Source organism: Carcharodon carcharias, chromosome 1 (genome assembly GCF_017639515.1).
Source record: "Carcharodon carcharias isolate sCarCar2 chromosome 1, sCarCar2.pri, whole genome shotgun sequence".
In the NCBI taxonomy this organism is placed as follows: domain Eukaryota; kingdom Metazoa; phylum Chordata; class Chondrichthyes; order Lamniformes; family Lamnidae; genus Carcharodon; species Carcharodon carcharias.
In genome coordinates, this window is record NC_054467.1 from 79,001,050 (window position 1) to 79,021,972 (window position 20,923).

Sequence of the window (20,923 nt, forward strand, 5' to 3'; positions counted from 1 at the left end):
ATTTGAAGCAGGTACTCTAAAAACCAATGGCTTTGAATCTGGCAGCCAATGCACTTCCACAGGAGACTGGGTGAGGAAGGTGACCTGAAATCAGTCTCCCCCAACTGCATTTTACACTCAAAGAAGCAATGGAAGATGTTGAATATCTCCCTAAAGACTGAAAAAAACAACAGGATTTTTTTAAAGGATAAACCTAGATTAGACAAATTTATCTGCAAATTAAGTAAAATGGGAACAGGAAGGTTGGAAATTTTTCATGAGCGGCAAATTGAAAATATCCATGAAGGCAGCTAGGCAGCTAAGCAGCTAGATTGTACAATTACACAAGTTTACATAAGGATTTATATTAGGAGATTAGAATATATAATCAGGAAAAAAATGACATAGAAATGTGAAAACAGGGAGTTAAGCAGACGGGAAGTGCACACAGATACAATATTTTTAATACATTTTTGGATCTACATAAGTGGCACAATCATGAGAAGCTTTAAAGAGAAGCTCTATGCATATTGTGATATGTTGCTAGATTGTTTTTGCTGCCACTGAAATCATATTCTAAGGAAATCACATTCTAAGAAATTGCACATATCAAAGAGGTGGTTTTATTAACAATGTTTCCCAGCTATGAGACATTCCCAGGCAAGATGAAGTGCTTTAAGTCAGTAGCTAGGGAGTCAAAAGAGAGGAAAATACATATTTATGTAGTGTCCTTATTTGGTTCAAAGTGCTACGTGGCCAATAAATTCATTTGGAAAAGTAGTCTCTCTATGTGTGTGGGTTAACACAGTAGCCAATTTGCACACAGGAAGATTCCACAAACAGCAATGAGATACATGGTCAGACAAATGAATCTGGTGTTACTGCTTGCCTGATAAACCTTGGCAAGACACCAAGACATCCTTGCTCTTCTCTGAATCACATCATGGGATCTTTTACAAGCCAGCTAAACAGGTTTGCTTCTCCCAAAAGGTTGCTCTGCCAACAATGCAGAACTCCTCATCATTATATAGATTTCTCATCTTAGATTATGGCCAAAACTTCTCTGAGCTGTTCTCAGGTGTTCTGATTCAGAGTTGAGTATCAAGCTGATAAATGACTTCTCTATTGATTTTTAGCTTCCTGCTTTATGGAAACAACAGGTGGAATTTTCAAACCTGGAAACTAAGTGCAGTGGTGGGTGGGATATTCGGCACATTTCCCACTGAGCAGTGGGTCGGATGAGTCCGTGCGATCTTCTGCTTTGCAGCTCAAAATCATACATCAGCAGGAGCTTGTCAAATCTTATGGTGGGGCAGGGTGGGTAACAGGCACTGTTGCCTCATGGATTCAAAGATCCTAGAGCCATATTTAAACAGCACCCAGACAGACATTCAGTCACTGCAGGCCAGGTGTGTTCTGTCATTCAGGTTCTCCATGGCACCTAAAAGAACCAAACCCTCTGGCTCCATGTTTCAGCAAGGCCTCCCTGGGGCTTCTCCTTCTTGCTGTTCAGAAAAGATAGGAAGTTCTCTTTCCTTAGGATGGGAACAGGAGGATCTCCCACCTGACCACGCCTGACTGGGAGGAGGTCACCGGGGAGGTCGGTCAGCGACCATGGGAAACAAAAAAGGACCACCCTGTACAGCAGAAAAAGGATGAATGATCTGTTCTACTCTTCCAGGGTAAGTGAAATTTCTACTCAGTCCAAACTCACACTCTCATAAGGGCATAAGGCAGTCTAAGGGTTAGATCCCACACAGATGTCAGACACGACCAGCCAGATGGGATATCAGCACTGAAGTCTGCCATGGCTTTTTAATCCCTTACTGAGGAGGGCTCAGCATGCGCAACATACATGCCCGCTTCTGAACTGCTCTTTCATCCATAGTGCTCACAGTAAATCCATCTATCTTTATGCAGGACAAGACCGCCCACAACAAAATGGAGAGAGCATAGACTGGAGGGGTCAGAGTGGGGCGGGGGGGGGGCGCTATCTCTGCCCAAGAGGAAAAGGCCACAGAGCTCGCTGAAGAGGATAGGGATCATTCCTGAGTGGAAGGCAAGATCGGCCTGCCCCAACAAGTCAGTGATGGGTGCATCCATTATACATTGCCCACATACAGACAATGACAGTGAGTGACATGTAATGTTGAAGCCTGTCTAGTCAATCACTAATTATCTCTTCTCTCTATTCCAGTTACCAGCAAGAAAAGGCAAAGGACATCCTTCATCAAGTGCTTCAGCTCCAGACCCCAGACCAGCTCGGGTCAGGATGCAGAACACCCATCTGATGAAGATTCATCACCGTGCTCATCTGCACCCGCATCAGCACAGGTACATGCACTTTGGTGGGACCAAATTAGAACCATAGAAAAGTTACAGCACAGAAGGAGGCCATTCAGCCCATCTTGTCCATGCCAGTCCGAGGACACCCAGGCGCCCTTTCTAATCCCATCTTCCTGCACCTGGCCCATAGATCTGCAGCTTACAGCACTTTAGGTGCAGATCTAAGTACTTTTTAAAAGAGTTTAAAGTTTATGCCTCTACCACCAACTTGGACAGCGAATTCCAGACACCCACTACCCTCTGCGTAAAAAAGTTCTTCCTCATGTCCCCCCTACACCTTCTGCCACGTATCTTGAATCCATGTCCCCTGGTTCTAGAATTCTCCATCAAGGGAAACAATTTTATCCTGTCCACTCTATCTATTCCCCTCATAATTTTGTACACCTCAATCAAGTCACCTCTCAGCCTTCTTTGTTCTAAGGAAAATAACCTCAACCTATCCAATCTCTCCTCGTAGCTACACTTTTCTAACCCTGGCAACATTCTTGTAAACCTCCTCTGCACTCTCTCCAGAGCTATTACGTCCTTCCTGTAATGTGGTGACCAGAACTGCACACAATACTCCAGCTGTGGCCTCACCAGTGTTTTATACAATTCCAACATTATATCCTTACTTTTATGTTCTATGCCTTTGCCAATGAAGGAGAGCATTCCATATGCCTTCTTTACAACCTTGTCTGCCTTCAGGGACCTGTGTACTTGTACGTCAAGACCTCTCACTTCATCTACCCCTCTTAGCATATTCCCATTTGTTTTGTAATCCCTGTAACTGTTTGACATCTCTAAATGTATGACCTCACACTTCTCTATGTTAAAATCCACCTGCCACTTTACCGCCCACTCCACCAACCCATCTATATCGTTTTGGAGATTATGGCTATCCTCAACACTACTCGGCCAATCGTTGTGTCATCTGCAAATTTCCCAATCATGCCCCCCACGTTCACGTCCAAATTGTTAGTATATAACACAAACAGCAAGGGTCCCAACACCGAGCCCTGTGAAACACCACTTGAGACAACTTTCCATTCGCAAGGGCATCCATCGACCATTACCCTTTGTTTCCTGTTACAAAGCCAACCTTTTATCCAGTTTGCCACATTATCCTGAATCCCATGGGCTTTTGCTTTCCTGTCCAATCTGCCATATGGGACCTTGTCAAATGCCTTGCTAAAATCCATGTACACAACATCCACTGCACTACCTTCATCAACCCTTCTTGTCACTTCCTCAAAGAATTGAATCAAATTTGTGAGGCAAGACCTTCCTTTAACAAATCCATGCTGACCATCCCTGACTAGTCCATGACTTTCCATATGACAGTTAATTCAATCTCTCAGGATTGATTCTTCTAATTTGCTCACCACCGATGTAAGACTAACTGGCCTACAATTGTTTGGCATTTCCTTTGATCCCTTTTTAAACAATGGAACTACGTTTGCATTTCCCCAGTCCTCCGGTACCTCCCCTGTATCTAGTGAAGATTGGAAAATCATCCTCAGAGCATCTGCTATCTCCTCCCTGACTTCCTTCAGCAGCCTCGGAAACAATCCATCTGGCCCTGGTGACTTATCAACTTTCAAGGATTTCAACCCTTCGAGTACTTCCTCTCTCTTTGTAACCAACCCATCCAATATCTCGCAGTGTTCCTCCTGGACTACTATATCTACATCCTCCCTTTCCTTTGTAAAAACGGAGACAAAATATTCACTCAAAACCCTTCCCACAGCCCCTGCATCTACACACATTTCCATCTTCATCTCTGATAGGTCCCACTTTTTCCTTAACTAACCTTTTGGCATTCTAGAGTAGGTTCAGGTTCACCTCACAGACAAGTCCATAGCAGGTGGAGGCAGTGACAGCCGAGTTCTCTGACACTGGGAGGACTGCTGGAGACTAGGCCCCTGCTGAGTCTAGGTCTGATAACGAGCCTCTGGAATTGGTCCTGAGAGAAACAGAGATTCAGAGACAGGCAGGGGAATATCTGAGCGAGACATCAGAGGCCGTCACCAGACGACAACCAAAGATGAAGGAGTCTGCCCATGTTCTGTCTGACGTAGTGGCTCTGGCATGCGACTGCATCCAAGTCTCCATGGGAAGGATGACGGCCACCTTGCAGACCCAGGTCCAACAGTTTCTTCTGGATTTGGGCTCAGACGTGTACACCACCGCCTTAGCCATGGGTGCATTCCATCAATGACTAGGCAAGAGGGAAACAGGGCACCTCAACCTCCCTCCAGGTGCCCCTTCTCCTCAAGGAGTCAGGGAGGGACCCTTTGGCACCCAAAAGAAGGAGGAACACCAGCCAGACATCCTGGGAGCCTTCATTCAAGGCACCTCAAGGATGTCACACAGCTCCAAATCCCCTCTGCCAGTGTTCCCATCAATTCCAGAAGGTCAGTCTGAGGAGGGTGCACCTGCCCCAAAGCAGGAGATCCTTAGCAGGACGTGGCCCTCCAGGCCTTGAGCCACCAGAGGATGCCTGCCAAAGTCATCTCAGACAACAGGGCATAGCAATCAGCAGGCTGTCTCTACCTCTGCTGCGGATGCCAGTGCTGCATCTAGATGTAGTGATAGGGTATGAAAAGTTAAGAAGATTTGAATGAAAAATGGTGGCATGGATATTCATGAACTCTTCACTACTGTAAATACATTTTGCATTTATCCCTCTCCAAGTCTCAGGTAGTCAATGGCTAATCAATATGATGTAAGGTCCTGCACTCAATCAAGGGCCAAAAATAGCCCGTAAATAGCTCCCATTTGGATCTCAGTTCCATTAGCTTTCACTCAATTTCAACATTGTGGTTAGCCCTTATTTCCATGTCTGTGACATTAACAAAGGTACTTCATATGTGAGAATGATGGCTGGGCAATACACCTGTGACCCTTGGATCTCAGGCAGACATTATTTGGCCTCAGGGGAATTGCTCATCAAGGTTACTGATTATCCTGATGCAGTCACACTGATGTTATAGTTTGTGGACGTAGTAGTATTTGTTACAAGGGAAATTAGAATCTTTTCTCAAATGTACTTTGCAATAGAATTTATATTATGACAATGAGTTTTTGGGAAAAGTAGTATTCATCATCGAGCACCATAGGCTTTCATGCTTCCCTGCAGCGTGTTTTTATCTCCGCATTTAAGGTCAAGCATTATTAATTTCTTAGTTCCCACTCTCCCCATGCATGACACTGAAAGGTGTAAGTCAGTTCCACTTGGTGGAATATGAAATGTCTGCAAGAGGGGAATGAGTTTGTGATAACAGAGGTGTGCGCTCGGCCTGATGAAGCCAGCTACTTACCTGTGAGGATCGTACATTGCTCCTCAACAGCTGCTTGGTGATGCTTCATGGAATCCTGCTGTAAAGGCACAGAACCAACTCAAGATAAAATTCATTACATGACTGTGCACTCATTGACTTTGGTTATTTAGAAAGGATTGGCGTTTGTGAGATGGACAATGTTGAGAACTGTAATGCTATGAAGGCAATACTTTGGGACATGTCCTGAGTCCTCAGCAGGATTTATGAAGGGAAGAAGTTGTCATTGACTGCTGTGGCAACACTGACTGGGCCACATTTCTCCCAAATGCTAAGGTAATGAAGGGCGTAGAGTTGGCAGGCTTCCGATGAATGCCGGCATGAGTGTTTGTAAATAATCAAATGATGGTCCTGCTGAGCCACTCTCTGTGAGGACAATATGAACATAACTCGCAGCTTCGGATGCATGCTGCAGAGAAACAGGTCACTGAGCCCTGATGTCCGAAGGGAGATTGGGGCTCAGTAGCAAGATGAGGCCTTGGCTTTGTTTACCATGAGAGTTGGATTTTGAAGAGATGTTCAGCCACCTGAAGGCTGCCATGTCCACTGACTTGTTGATGCCATGGTTGAAAGGACTGCATTATGTGTAATTGCTTAAGGAAGTGCACTAATGGAGTTCTAATCACATTCCACAGCAGCCACATGTTCCCAAGGCTACTGTGACTTCCAAGGCTGACCCCATCATTAGGACTGATGGTGACCTATATTAGTTCCGTGATCATTGAGAGATTGATGACCTTTCATGATATGTTGACACTGAGAATGAAAGTTTAGCTGTGCCCCTGTCTCAAAGCCTGAAGACAGCTTTGATTGTGAAAACTTGCCTTCGCCTATTCCTCTTAAAATCTTGTAGCTATGAGGTTGTCATGGGCATATCTGCTGCATTGTGCCTGTACAATGGCATCCTCATGTGGCTCTTCTGAATCCTCGCCCTCTTCAAATTTATCCCCTTTCAATTTCCCCTCATCCAAGGAGATGTCCAACTCCTCACTGTCTCCCTCTGGCAACACTTCCCCCCTTTGCAGCGCCAGGTTATGCAGGACACAGCAAACAATGATGATGTGGGACACTTTCTGTGGTAAGTATTGGAGAGCCCCACCTGACCTGCCCAAACATTGGAAATGCATCTTTAAGAATCCAATTGGTTGCTCTATTAAGAACCTGGCGGAATGTCTTCTCTTCTCAGATGCACTCTGTGGTCGATGAATGGGCATCATTAACTGTGTCTTCAGGAGTATCCTTATCACCAAAGAGCCAATCCTCTAAATGCCAAGGTCCCTCAAATATCTCTGGCACCTGTGAATGACTCAAAATGTAAGAGTTGTGTGACCTCCCTGGTTACCTAGCATAAACATGCTGGATCTACCTTCTGTGATCACAGATTAGCTGGATGTTTAGAGGATGCTGACAGGGAGCTATCAAGGCCAAATGTATGCAGTCGATGGAACCCTGCACTTGCAGGAAGCCTGAGATTGCAGAAAGTCCCACAGCTCTGGCAGCCTAGCTTGCTTCATCCCCATACAACTGCACATAATGGTGAGCTTTACTGAAAAGGGTAGGGCATCTGTCACCTCCCTTATGCATCTGTGTGTTGCCGATTGTGAGATTCCGCAAAGTTTTCCAGTGAAGCCCCAGAAGGATCCATTGGGGAAAAAAGTTCAATGCTACGGTAACCTTCAGAGCAACTGGCATTGGATGCCCTCCAAGTCTGTGTGGCATGAGTTCATCACGAAGAATGTGGCAAATGTAAGCTATCACATCCCTACACAAACAAAGGCACCTGCGGCACTGTCTTTTGCTTAACTCCATGTATGAGCACCATCTTCTGTGGAGCATTGGTCACGTCATACATCGTCATGGCTCCTCCTCGGCAGCACCTGGACTTCTTGGGGCTCCACTGGCTCTTGCTCCTCAAGCCAATGATCTTCCCGGAGCTGTGCCAATCAGTGACGGACCCTTCTTCGCCTCACTCTAATCACAGCTATCAACAAGGTTGCCTGCAACCTGCATTCTCCAATCCTTGTATTTGTGAATGGATACAGCTGAGCAATCAATGGTAGTTCCCCTTGAATGGAATTCCCTCCATATACAAGGCAGGAATCCTGTCTTAAGCCCTTGACTTTCCCTGAGTCTGCACATGGCATACCAAGGCCACCCCTTGCAGGTTGATATCATCCTGGAGGACAACAAATGGCTGAACATTCCCCTCAGACATGACTGCGCATTCAGAATGAGGGTCTTAATTAGGGTCCAAAGACCCGTGTCCTATAACCCACAGTCCTCCAGTGGTCTTGACAATAACTATCGATACCCATCCCTTGCACTTATGTCATGACTGCAAGCATGATGCCTTGAATGCCATGACCAGTACACTTAGGATATTGAGGCTTATAGGGTCCATGCTGCTTCTGAGCAGCAGCTGTGGCCTTTGATTGTTTGACCCTACATCCATTCTCACATGTCTCTATAAAGATCAGATGCCACTTAATACCATATACACTGTAGCGCCTAAACATAATGGATTATCGCCTAAATGTGCAACATTAATGTTGTCTTTGGTGTAATACACCTTTAAGAGAACGTGAGCAGATTGATCACGTGACCGCAAGACTCCATAGCAGTGTAGTGCAGGCGACCATGTTAATGAGAGTCTAGAGTAGGGTCTGCTTGGGGAAGCACAAATTATGTTAGTGCTCTGTTGTCTATGTAAACAAATAGCAAGTGCTTCATTTCATATTGGTCTCTTCACCTGCAATATATTGCAATCGACTCACCTGCTGGCAGATAAGTGTGCAACCAGTTCCCAAGCAAAGCAACCCTGTAGTAGAACATAACAACTGGCGACGAGGCAAAACACGACCAGTCAATCACACCAAGGAAAGCCGTGAAAACTCAACTGAAGTGAATCAGCCGTGCCTGCAGGCCGATTGTAAGTACAGCCCTCACTATGGTCATCAAAGTTATCTCCCTCCAGTATGCCACAATTTGGCCGCATCGAACCATTTGATCAGACCACTGATGACTGTTCACATTATATTGAACGCCTCACGTTTTTTTTTTTGGCCAACGACATATCAGGGGAGGAGAAGACGCAGATGATTCTCTTATTGACACGTGGCAGTAAAACTTATGGTCTAATTCATAGTCTAGTGGCATCCAACACCCCAGATTCCAAGAACTTGATGAGTTGCTGAATCTTGTGAAAAGCCACTTTCAACCGAAACCCTCGGTAACGACACAGTGTTTTAAATTCAATTCGAGGTGTCGTACCCCTGGAGAGACAGTCACTTCCTACCTAGCAGTCTTAAAACAACTGACAGTGCACTGAGAGTTTGGGGCATTAATCAATGACATGTTAAGAGACCTATTAGTGTGTGGGATTAACAAAGACACCTTTCAAAACAAGTTGTTGTCAGAAACAAATTTAGACTTCAGGAAGGCACAGGAATTGGCGTTTTCAATTGAAAGCGCAGTCAGAGACTCAAAAGAAATCAAGGAAGCACAAAATGGCGCCGTTCTTCAGGTCAGGAGGGAGGCACTGGCTATGAATGGTGCAGAAGTGCAAGGCTCCGCAGAAATGTGGGACACAGCCACCATTAACAGACCAGCAAAAAGCATTGGTTTAATGGATAATAATGACATTAATAATAGCAGAATTAAAATCAGACAGCCTTTAAACAAACGACAATTTAAAAGAACCGCGTGTTTCTACTGTCATTGCAATGGGCACATTATGCGATGTTGTAAAGACAGATTGAGGCAATATTTCAAACAAAAAGGCAGAAGTCGTGAATTTATATAATGGAGGAGCCAGAAGAAACAGAGTCAGATAATTACTCACTACACAACTTAAAAATGGGTAAAACAGAGCCAATCGACATGACAGTAGAAGTCAATAGAAAACCCATTCGAATGGAGGTGGTTACAGCCGCATCCACGACAGTTACAGGGGAACATACCTTTAAGTATCTGAATAGAGGAGGCCACTCACTAAAGCTGGAAAACTCAGATGCTAGACTAAAGAGATATACTGGCGAAAACATACGAGTAAAAGGAATATGCAAGGGTCCAGTACAATATAGAAGCCAGTCTGCTAACCTACCCCTGACAGTGGTAACAGGGGAGGGTCCAACTCTACTTGGTCGGAACTGGCTTAAGGAAATAAAGTTGGAGTGGACTGAGATTTTTCAACTCAGAATGAGAAATCTGCAAGAACTATTACAGAAATGTGTCTGTGTTCAGGGAAGAGCTCAGGAAGGTTCAGGCACTGCAAGCTAAAATCCACATGGATGCTGGAGCAACCCCCAGATACTTAAAGGCGAGGCCAGTCCCCTATGCCTTATGAGAAAAAGTACTGGATTGGACAGGCCAGAAAGGTTAGGACTCTTACAACCTGTACAATTTCCCAAATGGGCAGCACCCATAGTTCCAGCACTAAAGCCTGATCAGAGTGTGCGAATATGCGGGGACTACAAGTTGACTGGAGCCAGACTTAATGGGCACCCTGTACCAAAAATTGATGAATTGTACTCCAAGCTGGCCGGGGGAACTGCATATACAAAACTTGACATGAGCCATGCTTATCAGCAAGTCTAGCTAGAAAAGGCCTCTCGGGATTTTGTAACCATCAACATACATAGGGAGTTTATACCAGTATACCAGGTTACCCTTCGGAGTCTCATCAGCTTGTGCCATTTTCCAACGGACCATGGAAAATTTACTCCAAGGTCTACCCCATATGGTGGTTTATCTCGATGATGTCCTAGTAACAGGCCTGATGAAGAACACCTGGCTAACTTGTAAGAGATATTGAAGCATTTTTCACAAGCCGGAGTACACTTGAAAAGGGAAAATTGTATCTTCCAACCAAAAGAAGTGATTTATTTGGCTCATAGGGTTGACTCGCAGTAGAAGACAAGATGAGAACTATTCATAAGGCGCTGGTCCCGAAAAATGCCACAGAACCCAAGTCCTTCTTGGAAATGGTTAATTACTACAGTCATTTTCTCCCAAATTCGTCAACAGTACTGGCTCCATTATACAGGTTACTCAAGAAAAACCACAGGTAGACTTGGCAAGCCCCATAACAACAGCTTTTTATGGTAGTAAAGCAGTTGCTACATTCATCGCCCCTGTAGGTACATTTTGGCCCAAAGAAAGGATTGATTTTAACCTGCGAAGCATCCCCTTACAGAGTAGGGGCAGTACTCTCCCACTGTGGCGGATGGCTCTGAACGGCCCACTGGAACACTCAGTGAGGCAGAACAAAAATATTCACAAATAGAGAAAGCAGGCTTATCCATTGTACTTACATTAAGAAATTCCACCAATACATCCATGGTCACCACTTTGCCATTGTATCCGATCACAAGCCACCAGTAAGCTTGTTTGGGGAAGATAAGGCAATACTCCCAATCACCTCGGCATCCATCCAATGGTGGGCACTGATTCTAGCTGCTTACGAATATATTTTTATCCACCAGCCAGGGAGCCAGGTTGCCAATGCCGACATGCTGAGCTGATTACCTCTAAAGGACAACAATGTGACCGTCCCCGTCCCTCAAGAAATTGTCTTGGGTAACTTTCTGGGTTCATCACCAGTGAATTCCAAGCAGATCAGAGAATGGTCAGACCACGATCCGATATTGTCTCATGTCAGGCAACAAGTCTTGCAGGGATGGTCTAACGAGTCAAAGTCAGATGAAACGGACCCCTATTTTAACAGGAGATACGAGCTCACCTGCTAGGATGGCATCTTACTGTGGGGAGCGAGAGTCATTGTGCCTCCCAGAGGAAGACAACCATTATTGATAGAATTGCATAGCGCACACCCCGGCATTTCCAGAATGAAAATGTTGGTGCGCAGCTACTTATGGTGGTCACTGAAATCGAAAACATGGTCAAAAGCTGCATGCATTGCCAACAGTTGCAGAAACTGTCTCCTTCTGCTCCAGATGTATACGAGGTGAGATCACCCACATCTGCCACCATCATAGACAGATTTCGTCAGAGAGTTTTGCGATACACGGTTTAGCAGAGATAATAGCATCTGATAATGGAATGGCATTTACCAGCGTGGTGTTCCAAAGAGTTACAAATCTCAACACATGTCAAGACCTCACCATACCACCCTGCATCCAATGGGTTGGCCGAGACGGCAGTCCAGACCTTCAAGGCCGGAATGAATAAACTAGCAACAAAGTTATGTTTCCCGCTCAGCTATAGGATGACAGCAATTATGACCACCATATTGCCCCCGCCGGGTTATTAATGGAGAGATGTCTCAGGATACTTTTGAGCCTCATAAGGCTGAATTTAGCGGGGAGGGTAGAGAGAAGTCAGGAGGCCCAGAAAAATGGACACAATTAACACAGTCATGAAAGAAACTTCACTGTAGAAAAGCAGTTTTCTCAAAGAACTTCGGAGATGGGTCTAAATGTCTATCAGGTGAAGTCAGTGCAGTGACAGGACCCCTGTCCTACCATATATAGGTTGAAGGTCGGATAATCAGGAGACATGTAGATCACCTCAAGAAAAGGGAAACAGATCCAAAAGAAAAGGTGCACCAAACATTCACATTGGAGCCTACACCATAGGTAGAAGGAACTCCTCTTGCTTTGGAAGACCTGTAGAACCTGTTTAGCCTGAGAGAGTTGAAGAGGCAAACTTACAGATTCCTACTGGGGAGCCTAATGGACAGATAACTCCTGAGAGGGAGGCCTCTGATTACAACAATTAATAAAGGAGCCAAGTTTGTTCATTGTGCATTAGATCCTCAGCACCAGCTGTGCCAAGACTTGCCGCAGGAAGCAAAACCAGCAAGAGGGGTGGGGGAATGCAGGACAAAGTGGGTGCGGGGGGATGGAACACCAGAGGGGAGGGGTGAGGCACAGGCAGGACGGGGAAGGGCTGGAACATGAGAGTCCAGCACTTAGCTGAGCCATGATCTTCATGGGTTGCGCAGGAAATTTATAGGGTGCCCCGTTATTTGGCCAAAAAAAATTTGGCTGAATTACTCCCACACGCCCAGAGTCCCCTCCCTGGTCGATTTTTCTCTAGCTTGTTTTTCAAACTGCATCATTCTTGGGTGAATGCAAAAATGGTGCTGTTGATTTTCGTGAGTGAGACCAGCTTCCAACCACCCATCACCCACCAAGTTCAAGCCATCTTCCTCCATACTCACCGTCTCGTAATTCCCATTCTTCCTGTCACTATCTAGCCTCCCTGTTCCCCTTGAACCCATCATTGTTCATGTGTTTATTCCTGTCCTCCCTTGTGAACCCTTTACTGTTGACGTGCCCTTGCCATTTATCAACCTGGCCCCTCTCCTTTTCGAGGCCAAATGCACCCTTACCTTCCGGACTTTCCAGCTTGAGACCATCCAATTCCCCACCATGACTTTTCAGCTACCAACTTACAGGGTCCAGATGCCTCCCTTGAAGATTACTGTGTCCTCTGTCTTACAATACCATGACTCGGACTACCAAGGCCAAATGCCTGAGGTGACTGACCATGCTCTACACACCACACTGTGGACAACCATCACAACACAGAGACATCTTCCCCCAGCCAAGACCTGGATCAAGATGACTGCTATGCAGAGCCCTCTAACATGGCCCCTACAGACCTAGGACAGGCTGTCTCTGTCTCCCCCTCCCTCCTCATGATTTCCCCCAGTTGCGCCTCTATCTCACCCCTCCCCTCTCATGTTCCAGCCCTCCCCCATCCTGCCTATGCCTCACCCCTCCCCTCTCGTGTTCCACCCCCAACCCTGCACCCACCTTGTCCTGCCTCCGTCTTGCTCCTCCCTGCTGGTTTTGCCTCCTGTGACAAGTCTTGGCACAGCTTGTACTACAGGCACCTGAAATTTTGCAGTTACGGTCTGAAAAGAAGGTGGAAACAGCGTATACTGGCCTCCAAGTCATGGATGAACTGAAGCTCGCCAGCTGCATACCAATTATAGGCAGTCATAAAACAGACCATTCTAGTTATCCACTGGCAGGGCACTTAATTTGAAGGGAAACATGATTCTGCTGAGTTGGCCTTTTAGAGAGCATTCATGAGACGCAAATAAATGCAAACGTGGTTCCCAACATAGATCAGCGGGAAACTTGGTCCGCCTTTAACCCGCCATCGAAGCCTAGAGGACAAAATTCCAAACTAATTTTCCACTTGCGGGAAACTGACTTTTTCAATCACAGCAAATTTAGTGCTCCAGCCAACCATGGTTCCCGCTGCTGGTGGGAGGGAAAGATTCTGCCAATACCTGGATTGCACTCAGCAGTTCTCCTGAGGTAGATTTGATTGACCATTATGTTGAATATTTAAATGCTGATTTTAAAAATTTTAGTAGAAATCAAACAGGTGGCTAATACAATAATACATCATTTAAGTATATATCCAATAAAGCTAAAACATTGATGTGTACAAGTTACAGTATCTACTAGAACCTAACTAGATGATCTAGCGAACAATACATTAACCAAAAGAGAATGTTAGTAATTGTTTGGAATCTTAGACCCAGATCTTCTGGGTGTCCGAATCATCAGAGGCCAGATGTACCCCTGAAGATATGAGTTAGAGTCGGAGACTTCAGACAGTTCCAATGTACATAATTGGATAGTTACCAGGAAAGGTTAGACAGAAAAATCCTAGTCTAAGTCCTGCTAACTATACAACTGACCCCACTAATCACGCATACTGACCCCTCCAACTCGCCCCTTAACCTTCTGACTCCCACCTTGGCCCCCTAACTACCCCTCTGACGTCTAAGTCCTCCCTGCCTCGACTACCCCAACTCCCTCTCCCCCGACCTCACCACCCAACTCCGACACCCCTCGATTACTCCCAACCTAACTTCACCACCCTACCCATTGCCACCCTATTCAGTTGCCTACCACCTTACCCACCAGTGACTGCACACCCATCAGCAGCCCACCAACTTCCACCCTACCCACCTACCACCCAACTTCCACCCTACCCACCTGCACACTAAATCTCCCAGCTTTTCAGTGTGCTCGTGAACACTTACCAGAATACGGCAGCTAATGCCATAAAAAGGTTCGGTTTATCTTCCCCTGATGATCCAGTGCTATGAAAAAGTAGTTGGATTGAAGGCATGCTCCACATTTCTGAAGAAGCTGGGACTGAAAGTCCCAGCCAGAAATACAGAGCTCTGACATGATGCAGGAAGGTAGAAGTGGTGCGGCAAACCGACAGTGATTGCCGCCCCTCACAGAATTCAGGTCAATATTTTTTCTTAATTATCAATAAAGCCAAATCCTTGTGTTACACTGCAAATAATTTACACAATTCAGAAGCACTCATTATCTGGCGTATTCACTATTAAACACAAAGGACAGAATTTTGCCCTTGGCATGCAGGATTGGCAGGGGCGAGTGGGGGTGGTCAGGAAGCCGACTGCTAGCCAACAATTGACAGCGCTCCGTGATTTTACATGGGCTAGCCAATTAAGGCCTGCCCAGTGTGATATGCAAGTGGCAGCGCTGAGTAGACGAGACCAAGCGTACAATTCGCATATGTGCGAAAAAGAGCACTGAATAATCTCCCTGAGGCAGGCTCTGTGTCTCAGGGTGATGAAGAACATGTTGAAAAAGTTACTAAACAGTACAACAAGTTTGAGTCATATGAGGGGACATGTTTTTAAATTAACGATTAAAGTTTTTATTTCATTTCTAGTTTGATTTTGGAAACCTCATCCCACCCGTGGATGAGCTTTCCAAAAAAATGCAAAGGCTGCTTGGCCTTTTTGCCTGCCTGCCAACCGTTAGGTTGAACGGGCAGTGATAAATTCAGCACAATTGATAACTTAATGGCCTTAACAGGTCTTTTAATTGTTGGCGGGCGCGCTGCTGGCTCCACCGCACACCCACCAACTGAACTATCATGTGACTGTGCGTTGACATCGGCACACTTACCCAACGTCATCGCGCATCATTTCACGCTCAGTCGGGTCGGGCACGCGCCCACCCGCCAAGCTAAAAAATCCTGCCCAAAGTTTTATCGCACAGACCTTCCATGATTATTCTGATAACTGTCCACATACACAAAAAGAATACATACAGCATTGTTCCAAATCATTGTTTCTTTCATCATGTCATTATCTATTTGGAAATTACATCAATTTGATTTAATTTTGACAGGTAATCTAGAAAGTATTATGGTTCTGCAGACAATTACATTTATTCATAGGATTATGGTGATGAAATTTTGTGTCGTTTCTACAGATCTCCCACCATTACTCTGTAGGCAACTTTTGGAACCCATGGAAATAGCAGAAATATGCACAACCCTTATGGAACTTTCATGCCTTCGAATGTATTTAGTAATTTATACAAAATCTTTGAAAATTAAAGAAAGCAGTGCTGAACTCACATAAAATATGCCATTTAAAGAAGCCTCCATTCTATGTTGTATACTATACAAAATTGGAGAGAGTAGATTTTTTGAAAATTGCATAAGATACATAAATGATGCCATATATAAATTTTAATTGCGCAAGATTAACACATCATACAATCCTTTAAATTTTGAAAGGGACTAACAGTAAATAATTCAAGTGAAAGATATAGCAAATGTATCAAATGGAATAGAGTTAAATTAGAACAAAGTGCTTTACCTGTGTGTTAGCCGCCTATGACTAATGCAAACCACTCTATGGTTGTCTTGTGCGATGCACACTTTGTGTCGGCTACATTTCACATTTAGGCAGGGATCTTTGGTAGAATCAAGCCCTAGAGAAAATAATTGGAAAAAAAAACTGAGTACTATGCAAAAGAAATAGAACTGCTGTTACACCTGATCAACAGTTATCATAAATATTAAAACATTAAAACAAGGGAGCATGAAAATCAGTAGTCAGTCCTAGTTCAAAAAATAAAGATAAGGCTAGACATTTATTTCCTTTTTTATACAGAGAGAGGTGGTTACAATGGTGGAATTCTGTACCAGAAATTATTGTTGAAGTGAGTCCATAAATATGTATTAAAATGAATTCAATAATTGCTGGAAAAAAGGAACTCTTGAAACTTTTTTGAAACTATCAAGAAAGTAGGCCTAAATTGGCAACTCGCACAAAGAATAGATGCTCAATATGCCAAATGGCCAGTTTCTGTGCTGTAATGTTTATGACTCCAGATATTTAGGCAAAATAATGTTCGCAAAATGCTCTGCTAACTAAAGATTTGAGCCATTAACAAAGTGGATTGGCTAGCAGAAATACCTTTTATTAAGACTCTATTTTCCCATTTGACCTAGTTTCCCCTTAATGTTTTTTTTGCCCACATGATGCCTAAGTCTGAAATAGTGGACAAATTGCTCTCTGGGGCAGAGAATTCCAAATGTTAATGACCTAAAGAGAGAAAAAGTCCTCCTCATCTATCTTAAATGGAAGACCCGTTATTTTTAAACCGTGACCCTTAGTTTTAGATTCCTCCATGAGGGGAAACACTGTTAGGATCTTGGTAGAGACCAGTAACTGTTTTTTCTTAAATAAATAAGAAATCTGATTCTTTTACTAAAAGAATGAAGCCACAAAATTCCACGATTTAAAAACAAGATATTTTTACTATATAAGAGTTAACAAAGCAAACACTAAATACAATCTATCCTACACTCTAATATCCAGAATTGACATGAGTTAAACATAAATTAAGAGGCAAATTGTGGTCAAATATACACTACAAATTGCATATTAAATGGCAGATACAACTAAAACAGGTCTTACAAATTAGGTCACTAGTCCACCCAGATTTTTGGTGATCACACTTGGTTACAAAGTCCTTCAAAACTCTGTTTTCCTCATGAAGAATTTCAGCTCCAATCCTTCTTGGAGCTAATCTGATCCCTAGCTGACAGCAGTGTACAACCAACCAGAGTTCCATGTGCACAGTCTACACTGCAAATGACACATGTCTGCAGAACCTACTCAGTTTGGTCTGGTTGGGTAGGCCCAACAAGGTTATCTTCAAGAAACAGAAACAACTGTAGCAACATATTCTCAGCTTCTGGATATGGACTCTGCCTTCTTTGGCTTACAAGTTCTGTACCACTGGATTTATCAGCTTCTACTGCTCAGCTTAGACCGATCTGTGTTCTTTAATATCATTTAATGAAATTCAGCTTGCCAGAAGTTTTGATTTCAGAACCTCAATTTGCTTTTGTTTCTTTAGAAACTGGGAGTGTCATTTTCCTTTCTATGTTTGGCTGTTCTATTTCCCCTTCTGTTACCCTTTTCAGTTTAGTTTCCTTTTTAGTTAGGGTCTACCTCAAAAAAGACAAATTAATTTAAAAACACAGATTCCCTCACAACATCCTCTCAGCATCTACCCTGTCAAGCTCCCCCAGAATCTTATGTTTCAATAAGAGCACAAAGAATTAAAGGAAGAAGTAGATAAGTTACAAAAAGAAAGTGATGGCTGGTAGGAGCACTGCTATCCTGCACAATCAGTCATGCTGCAAACAGGAAGTACATAATAGAGTGCATTCTTAGAGGAAAAATATTACAGCAAACATTGGAACAAAGTATTGAGTTACAATCAGAAAATACAAGACTAAGTGGGGAGTTAGAAGATTCAAGGGGGGCTTTGAGGGAATTAGTTCGGCAACAAACTGTTGCCTTCCCTTAAGCAGACCACGCCCCATGTTTAGCTAAAATCTGACAGCTTCAGGCACAAATTGGCCAGCGGCATGTGTTGGTGACTGCTGTATTGAAATCCAGAGCAGGTGACCCCAGCCTTGTTGGGACAACATAGTAGAAAACGCTGCAACCTCTGCTCCACCTCTCCTATGAAACAAGGAAATACCGGTGTGTGTGGTCAACTGAGCCAGGGCCTTAGAGCAGACTAAAGCTAAGACTGAAGAGGAGGTGGATGAATGGTGAAGAAACATCTCCATTCACTACAGTCAGGGAAGAGGAAACCACCAAGACCACCCACAGGTCAATTCCCTGGAGAGGTTAGGGGTCTGAAAGAGGAGTTGGGGGAATAGTATTGGATGGCAAATATGAGGCATGATATTGGGCTACCAGTGTGTGTGCAGTTGTGAAGCATCTAACCTGTGGAAATATATGGTGAACCTCCACTGAAGAACAGGTCACAGACATGCATGAGAGTCCTGGCTGAGAACCCGAACTCTTAAAAAAAATTATGTCACTGAGTTCGTTTATTCAAGTGCAGGGAAGTGTTGACTTTCCTTGATTTCCATCTCTATGAGTTTATACTAAGTTGATTTTTCTGTCCTCTCTTGTCAATGTCTCAATGTTTATCTGCACAAGGTTAAGAGGTGTCAAGTGCTTAAAGCTTCTGTTATTGATACTTCAATTATCTGTTTGACTGACACTTTTATAGGGTGGTAGGAATACCAATTTTTTCAGAAAATTATAAATGACTATTTTTTCTAAGCAGTTTCACACATATCATTGTTACTATAGGGTTCATTCATTCTGTACATTGTGTTTACTGGGTGAATGGGCATGGAGGGTATGAGGGGCTGGGGTGGGTGGGGGCCATGGGGATGAATGGGAGCATAAGTTTGCATTAAGTTAGCATGGAGGGGGCATGGGTAAGAGCTTGGAGTTACATTTCAAAAGATTCTGGAATCCATACTCCTATGAGGGCTGTGACCATAAGTCATGGAGAAGCTGGCCTGGCTCCACAAAAAATTAACAGGGGCTAGGAGATGCCAATCATTGCAATGGAGTAGGTTGGGAGTCCAGGGTGCAGGCTCATGACCCACACCCTTAACTTGCACCAGCAAAAATCAGGGGAGCCTGGAATGGGGTCAGGAATCCTGGAATCAGGTTCTGCCCATTATTTTTAAATGGCTCCAGAGTCCTTCTGACTCCCTGAAAATCTGGCCCTGGGTCTATATAGAATCAAAGAATGGTTACAGCACAGGAGGAGGGCATTAAGTCCTTCAAATTATCTTAGCAGCAATCCGGGTAGTCCCACTGCCCCACCCTTTCCCTGTAGCCTTGCATTTTTTTTCTCATATACTTGCATAATTCCATTTTGAAAGGCTGGATTGAACCTGCCTTGGCCACCTTTTCAGGCAGTGCATTCCAAATCATAATCACATGTTGCACAAGAATTTTTCTCATGTTGTCTTTGGTTCTTTTGCCAATCACCACAGATCTGTGTCCTCTGATTCTCAACCCTTCCGCCAGTGGAAGCAATGTCTTTCTATTTGCTTGGTCTAGAATCCTTATGATGTTAAATACCTTTTTTGATTCTCCTCTCAAGCTTCTCTGCACTAAGGAGAACAACCCTATCTTCTACAATCTAACAGAAGTCCCTCATCCTTGGAACTATTCAAGTAAATCTCTTCCATACCCTTACTAAGACCTTCACATCTTTCCTAAAGGGCAGTGGCCAGAATTGGGCACAATACTCCAGTTGTGGCAAAACAAGCATTTTATACTTGCTTTTATACTCCCAGAGGTGGCCCTATTGTAAAGCCCAGGATCCCATATGTTTTCTAATTACTTTCTCAACTTGCCTTGCCACCTTCAATGATCTCTGTACACATGCCACCACCATTATTCTTTACTCATTCTCTGCTCTTGCACCCCCTTTAGAATTGTACCCATTAATTTATAGTGAATCTCCTTATTCATCCAACCAAAATATATCACTTTGCCTTTTGTTATGACATGGCAGGTGATGTGTGCCGAACAGACCAAATCCAGGAGGGAATCTTGGCCACGCTATCACAATGGTTTTGCAATTTGTATTTATTAGGAGAAGATGTGTGCATTGAATGTAAAGTAATGATTCCACTCCCACTAAGACCTTTAGAAATTTTAAGAATTAAATTAAAATATTTATTAACTAAAGAAAAGATTTCAAACACATACATAAGGGAGAATTTACTCCCCATTGGATGGGATGGGCGGGAGTGGGAGGGGGCGGGCGCGGAGGCAATCCCCGCTATCAATTTTACATGGCTGCGCCAATTAAGGCCCGCCCAGCATGACTAGCGCACAGTGCTACCTGTGCAGGCAGGGGGAGGAGGGAAAGGTGGGGCCTGCGCTCTTTCACGAATGCACGCGAAACAGCACAGAAATCTCCGAGGCATGGAGCTGCCTCAGGGAGATTAAGTTCAATTTGAAAGTTGGAAAAAAAAGTTAAAAATCATTTACACAGGTCCCCTCATGTGACAGCATAACATGAGCTAGGATATGTTTATGAAATGTTTTAAAAATATTTATTAATTAATTATTTAATTAAGCCCTTCATGAAACCTCATCTCACCCGTGG

At 44.1% G+C, this 20,923-nt stretch overlaps 1 protein-coding gene across 8 annotated transcripts in view; it reads right to left on the minus strand.

Moving 5' to 3' along the window:
- LOC121281782 (testican-3-like) overlaps positions 1-20,923 on the minus strand; it is a 697,102-nt gene that overhangs the window by 367,803 nt on the left and 308,376 nt on the right. For all 8 annotated transcript variants that reach the window (XM_041194812.1, XM_041194784.1, XM_041194805.1 and 5 more), the window contains one exon: positions 16,285-16,399. In XM_041194812.1, coding sequence (XP_041050746.1) covers positions 16,285-16,399 — 115 coding nt within the window. The remainder of the gene's footprint in view (positions 1-16,284; positions 16,400-20,923) is intronic.